This window comes from Triturus cristatus, chromosome 4_2, assembly GCF_964204655.1.
Source record: "Triturus cristatus chromosome 4_2, aTriCri1.1, whole genome shotgun sequence".
Classification (NCBI taxonomy): domain Eukaryota; kingdom Metazoa; phylum Chordata; class Amphibia; order Caudata; family Salamandridae; genus Triturus; species Triturus cristatus.
In genome coordinates, this window is record NC_140586.1 from 871,485,692 (window position 1) to 871,493,123 (window position 7,432).

Genomic DNA, 7,432 nt, shown 5'->3' on the forward strand with positions numbered 1-7,432 from the left:
AACATGTTTTTCTTACTCACATGGCCCTATGACTAGCACCCCTGAAAAACAATAACCGGGATCAAGGAATCAAAAATCATCAACCCCTCTCAATAATAATTATCTCCCAATGTGCCCTGTGCTTTGGTTAAATGCCTCTCCCTAGCACTTATCCTACTTACCTCCTTACATCTCACCCCAGTTTAGTATGAACTGCACCCATCTCAGGGCTAACTACCATCTTCTATCCCCAGTACCGCAGGTGCATTTCTTTCTAGTCCTTTCTGGTTCTGGCTCCATCCTCTAAAAAAAACCCTCACCCTCTTCTCAGTCCTTAGGTACTAACTCACAACTGCAGGCTTGGGTGCCCCATAATCTGTTTTGTCAGACACACTAAGAACAAAAAATAATTCCCACTAACCGCCATAAAGGAAGTCTAATTAGCAAAAGTTAGTTCTTTCCCAGTACTGAGCAGAAACATTAGATTAAGTCTCAGCATTCAGTTTACTTATGTTCTTGCTCATCCACGTAGCTCTTAATGCACGGCTAACGCTCCACACACAAACAATCTAACTCATCTGAGACTGACGAACCTCGTGTTGTGGTAGAAATGATTAATATGGACTGCAGGTACCTGTAAGCATTTGATTTGTTGAATGAGCTTTTGTTTGCTGTGGTCATAATTTCAGTGCATGAACTCAACTGGTACACAGCCTATTTGAATCTGTAATTATTATTTAATAAACTACAAGACCAGTCAAATAATCCAAAAAAAATGGAAAACGTTATGAAGAGTAAGTATGATGCTAATTGCCAACAGATGTTTTGAACATGGAGAGTCATGCACAAAGATAATAAAAGTCAGAAGTGTATTAGAAACTGTGCACAAAATATCCCAAAAATCCATTACGGTAAAATATCCTGCATTTTGGAGCATACCTCTTTTGGAGAGGAGAGCACAGAGACTGGTGTCTGCACTGGTGGTTTGGTTACAGACAAAGGGCTTGTGAAGGCAGAGTCACGGCTGGAGAAAAGTGAACTTTGTTTCAATTCCCTTCCATTGGATTTCCAGGGACCTGCCTGTTAGACAAACAAAAGAGCAACTATGTGGGTGGATATACATATAAACACGTGCTAACAAACTCATTAGGTCTTTTGTCATTGTAAGCAAAAATGCTTCTTCACTGATTTGTGGAGCTTGTGTGGTCGTGCAGATGGGTGAGTGGGAGAAAGTAAATGGCTTGAGCAAACACTGCACTGCCATAGTAAAGGCAGAACGGTCACCATTTTATTGACAATGACTGGAGGAGTCTCAGAGTACCTGGATAAATGATGTGCAAGTATGAATGAATGCATGATGAGTTGATGAATGGGACAAGAGTGCATGGATGAGTGAATACATGTTCCATCCATACTTATATATTCACCTCCTTCCCTTTCTGTACATCCACTCCCATCATTGCATCAAATTAAACACTTATTCATGTATGCCACCACACTATATAAGCAGGCACACATTTAATAGTCTACAATAAAGCAATTATCTAGTCCTCCCTATATCTACTCCTACATGCAGCAATGATCATTTAGACAGTCTTGCATTAGCCATCGACTAGTGTGCATGCGTACCCTTATGACGTTTGTCAAAGTATGGTTGCAAGTGTGTCGACTTTACTTGGGCTTGTGTGTGTTGCTTCTATTTAAATGGATGTTGTAAGGCTGCCTGTAAGTGTATTTTTGTGTCCATTTCAGCTCGCACGTGGAAACATGCTTATAGGTCTATTTATTTTGATGCATGCATTGATGTCCAATTTATTTTGTGCGCATGGATGAACAAATTGTATTACTGCACTTCAACATGTGGATATGGATTTGTATCTAAGGATGAGTGACTAAGTGTATTATGGTTGTATGGGTGTCTGTTCCTGTGCATCTGCTTGTTCTTTGTGCCTCTGTGTTGATCGTTGTGTTTTTATGGGTGTTTGCGGTTGATGGACCACTCCAAGGCTGTCCTGCTCAGGAGCTCTGTGGGAAGTAGAGATAAGAAAGGTCGGAAGTAGTGTATCTACCCTTGCATTTAAAAATAAACGCGAGGGCACAGTGGTTTCAAACTATTTGCTAGAAGTCCTGAATATTTTCTTTCCTCATACAAAAGTCAAATTATAGATTTATTCTTTATCACATTATTTGATCTCACACTATTAAACCAGCAGTAAGGTGCATTAAGGGGCTTGCACTTTTGTTTTGCTTTTAGTGCAACGTGTATGTTGTCAAACATGAATACTATTGGGGATGAAATGGTTACTAACCTATAAGAGTAATTTTGCAGCTTGAAGACTTTCTGGATTTACATGCTGTGTGTGATCCAGTGGTTAGGTCAGATAGTGTATTTTCCTTTATTAGGTCTCGCCTACGCAGCGCGCATGCGCTGCATAGGTGGGGACCTCAAGGAATCGATCAGCTTTTTTGTCAAAAAACGTGCAAGCTTTGCATTGCTTTCAATTGCAACGCATGCACGTTTGGCGTTTCCCTTGCGGGAGCGAGCTTTGGCGACATCTGTTAGCAATTATCACGCTCGCTCCCGCAAGGTAAAGGCCGTATGTCCCTGCTCTCGGCCGCACTCCCCCCCCCCCCCCCACCCTCCCACTTGTTTCTCTGCTTTGCACCCGCAGTTCTCAGATACTGCCTGAAAATCTCAGATTAGCCACTAGAGTGCACACGTGCAGCGTTACTAGCAGAAGAAATCAAAACGTTTATAGGGCATCGCACACCCTTGTTAAAGTTATCTTTGAGCAGGAAAAACGCTGCAGTACCATCCAATTACTGTATATCACCAAGATTTCTTTTCCTTCATAAAATGATACCGCCACTAAAATTGTACGTCTGCTTTAAGATAATACGGATAGATACTTTGTGACTAGAAATAGGAAACCAGTGAACCTAGTTTAAATGCCTCAGCCTGGCTCAATTACAATAGCAGCATTAGGGCTTCTGTGAAAGCAGAGGTTTGGGACCGGTCGAGGCACGCGGGGAGGCCCAGTTCAAGTTACCACCGAAACCATTTATTCACTTATCAGCAAATGTCCCCATGGCAACAAGCGTTGAGGTTTGTATTTAAAGAATCCAGTGTAAGAGCAGAGAGGAATGTGTCACAAGCTTGGTGAGAAGTGCAGCAGTCGGCTGGGTGTTAGAAAGTACATTTTATAAGCCCTTCTGTCTGTCATTCAACGAGGGAGCGGCTGCCTGCGCACCAACCCGCTAGACCCCGAGGCCCTAGTCTCCTCACAGGCACGCAAGGGGCAGGTCTCCAGCCGGCACTTTCAAAAGCGAGGGTCTTTTGCATGCAGGGTTGGATTATATATAATCAATAAAATTCCTTTGCAGGATAAATCCACTCGCACTCCCTGGTATAGTGTTATTTCCAAATCAGTTTAATTATATCCACAGCATGGCAAGCAGGTTAGTAACCCAACGCGTTTCAGTCTACTCAGACCTTGTTCACGGGTAAAGGACATTTTTTTCAACATTCTTTTTTATACAAGTCACATGATGTTACATCACATCCTGCTTTGCATTGTGGTCCTTGTAGTGCACCAACCATATTGGGATTATATTAAGCATTAATATCAAGTGACAATGTTAATTCTCACTAACATTTAAAGTGTCTGTTGGTTTCATAGTTGTTTCATGTCCTAGTGGGAACGCAAGGTGTTTATTTGACACGTGTGTTGAATTGGCAATCTTGCGATTTTTATCTAGTCAATATGACTTGTACAAGGGTCAACTGTGTAACTCTTGTTCGGTTTACTATGTGGTCTTTTGCCCGCTAGTGGGCTTTAAATTATACTTCTATTCATTGTACCCTCCGGTGGGTGATGCTCTTTCTAAGACAAACAAAATCCCCCTTGGACCTACTCTGTGATGTCAATCCTAATTTTATGTGAGGTGAGTTTAAAAATTTGCATAAATATACACAAATACTTTTCAGTTGTTCTATATGATATCCTATTTCCTATCTGGATATCGAGAGGCAATAAGTGTAGTGCTTACTCGACTGTGGTACATTATATCCCATTTTTGGTATGACTTAAACCTTAGTGTCACCAAGTCTGTTTTTCAGCGTCATAGATGGGAATGCATCTCCTCGTCCTTGTTCAATCCATACGGAACCAGAGTTCTGAAAGAAAGTATGTGGCGTGATTCCTTCTGCCTAAGAGTCTTTTCCCGATTGCCACCTCTCACATGGCAACCGACCATTTCAACAGCATAAAAACTCAGTTTCTTCCAGTCACTTGCATGGTGTCTTTCCATGTGTTCCGCAACAGCATAGCTGCGGTCTTTATTGATTGTGGCCCTTACGTGTTCTAGAATGCGTTTTTTAAGTTCACAAACCGTGCTCCCCACGTATTTTAGTTTGCACGGACATTCGATGATATAGATCACGTATTGGCTTTTACAGTTAATCATTTGGTTGATTTTCCATTTCTTTTGGTTGGCCATTGTGATCTCTTTCATATTGTGTGCGATTTGGCACACTTTACACGTAGAGCACTTGTAAAAACCTTTTAGTTGCAACCAGGTTTGATGTTTTTGTGTTTCAAAGTGACTGTGGACCAAATCGTCCTTTAGCTCTCCTGTATGTAATTTTGGGATGGTTACCCACTATTTTGGCCATAGTGGGATCTAAGGTCAGTATATTCCAGTGTTTCCGTAGAATTTGCTCAATTTGTTTAGATTGCGTGGATAATGTCGTAATCAAACGAATTGCATCTTCCTCTTGTTTTTGGCTTGGATTTTTATCCCTTATGAGGTCTTCTCGGTTTTGGTTTTCAGTTCTTTTTAGGCAATCTGCCAATATTTTTTTGTTGTATTTGCGTTTTCTGAATCTCAGTATGGATTGTTCACTGTGTTTATTCCATTCATTTTCTTCTGAGCAGATGCGACGTATTCTCAGTAGCTCCCCGTAGGGGATGTTTCTTATTAGGGTTGATTGGTGGAAACTCTCCGCATGTAATGTCGCATTGCTGGCTGTGCTTTTGCGATGTAATGTATGTATTTTTGTATCCTTGATGTAAATCTGTGTCCAGGAACACTATTCTATTGTTAGTGATACTGTACGTAAAGTGTAGGTTGGTGTCTGTACTGTTTAGAATATTGAAATATGAGTCGAACTCTTCCTCTGACCCATTCCAAATTATGAGGAGATAGTCTATGTATCTCATCCAAGATAATATTCGCTCCACGTATTGATCATTTTTGGTCTCCCAAGCCACTTTTTGTTCCCACCAGCCCATTGTGAGGCATGCGTAGCTTGCACTGAAGGAAAAACCCATTGCAGTACCATCCTTTTGTAGATATATTTCTTCTCCAAACATGAATACATTTTTAGTAAGACATAACTCAATCATATCTACTATCATTGCATTGTGATGTGTAAAGTGAATATTCCGTTCTTTTAGGAAATATTTGCATGCTGCTAGACCGATTTTATTGTTGATGTTGGTGTACAAAGAGATGCCATCCATTGTTATCAATTTATATGTCGGTTCCCACGTGATGTCCTGTAATATTCTTAATAGGTCTTTGGTATCTCGTAGGTATGATGTTAATTCCTTGACATATGGGAACAGAAATTTATCCACAAAATTCGCAATTGATTTACATCAAGGATACAAAAATACATACAACATTAGATCCCACGATGGCCAAAATAGGGGTAACCATCCCAAAATTACATACAGGAGAGCTAATAACTTAAAGGACGATTTGGTCTAGAGTCACTTTGAAACACAAAAACAGCAAACCTGGTTGCAACTAAAAGGTTTTTACAAGTGCTCTACATGTAAAGAGTGCCAAATCGCACACAATATGAAAGAGATCACAATGGCCAACCAAAAGAAATGGAAAATCAACCAAATGATTAACTGTAAAAGCCAATACGTGATCTATATCATCGAATGTCCGTGCAAACTAAAATACGTGGGGAGCACGGTTTGTGAACTTAAAAAACGCATTCTAGAACACGTAAGAGCCACAATCAATAAAGACCGCAGCTATGCTGTTGCGGAACACATGGAAAGACACCATGCAAGTGACTGGAAGAAACTGAGTTTTTATGCTGTTGAAATGGTCGGTTGCCATGTGAGAGGTGGCAATCGGGAAAAGACTCTTAGGCAGAAGGAATCACGCCACATACTTTCTTTCAGAACTCTGGTTCGGTATGGATTGAACAAGGACGAGGAGATGCATTGCCATCTATGAAGCAGAAAAACAGACTATCGGGGACACTAAGGTTTAAGTCATACCAAAAATGGGATATAATGTACCACAGTCGAATAAGCACTACACTTATTGCCACTCGATATCCAGATAGGAAATAGGATATCATATAGAACAACTGAAAAGTATTTGTGTATATTTATGCAAATTTTTTATCTCACCTCACATAAAATTAGGATTGACATCACAGAGTAGGTCCAAGGGGGATTTTGTTTGTCTTAGAAAGAGTATCACCCACCGGAGGGTACAATGAATAGAAGTATAATTTAAAGCCCACTAGCGGGCAAAAGACCACATAGTAAACCGAACAAGAGTTACACAATTGACCCTTGTACAAGTCATATTGACTAGATAAAAATCGCAAGATTGCCAATTCAACACCTTACGTTCCCCCTAGGACATGAAACAACTATGAAACAAACAGACACTTTAAATGTTAATGAGAATTAACATTGTCACTTGATATTAATGCTTAATATAATCCCAATATGGTTGGTGCACTACAAGGACCACAATGCAAAGCAGGATGTGATGTAACATCATGTGACTTGTATAAAAAAGAATGTTGAAAAAAATGTCCTTTACCCGTGAACAAGGTCTGAGTAGACTGAAACGCGTTGGGTTACTAACCTGCTTGCCATGCTGTGGATATAATTAAACTGATTTGGAAATAACACTATACCAGGGAGTGCGAGTGGATTTATCCTGCAAAGGAATTTGATTGATATTTACAACGGCCGACTCTGCCGCTTCCACGCTGTTCGCACCGCCAAGAGCCGAAAAATATGAGTCATTGCTGTTATATATATATATATATAAAAATAACCTACTGGCGGTCGCCAGTAGGTAGTTATAGTTAGGACCCTGTTTCCATAGGAAAACCGCAACATTCTATTTGGAATAACTTTGGCGCCGGTCGACGAATCCTCGCGAAATTTTCAAAACTAATGGGGCGCTACGCTCCGCTCCTACCCTGAAAGTCTCGGGGGGGATTAGTCAAGCGGGGGCTGAGAAAAAAGGGGAGTCCCAAAACGCGTTTTTCCCATGCATTTTTCCATAGGACCTTTAGACACAGCTACAGCCCGAACGGCTGAACAGAGTTACTTAAAATTTGGCAGAGAGGTAGTCTACAGGTCAAGGAAGTGCCTTTTGTAGGTCTGGTGTAAATCTGTTC

At 40.7% G+C, this 7,432-nt stretch overlaps 1 protein-coding gene across 3 annotated transcripts in view; it reads right to left on the reverse strand.

Annotated features, from left to right (window-relative positions):
* Positions 1–7,432, reverse strand: part of GPBP1L1 (GC-rich promoter binding protein 1 like 1) — a 462,270-nt gene that overhangs the window by 96,592 nt on the left and 358,246 nt on the right. For 2 of the 3 annotated variants that reach the window (XM_085602874.1, XM_085602875.1), the window contains exon 8: positions 919–1,059. The exons of the other annotated variant lie outside the window; for it this stretch is intronic. In XM_085602874.1, the coding sequence (XP_085459000.1) occupies positions 919–1,059 (141 nt within the window). The remainder of the gene's footprint in view (positions 1–918; positions 1,060–7,432) is intronic. 3 annotated transcript variants of the gene reach the window in all.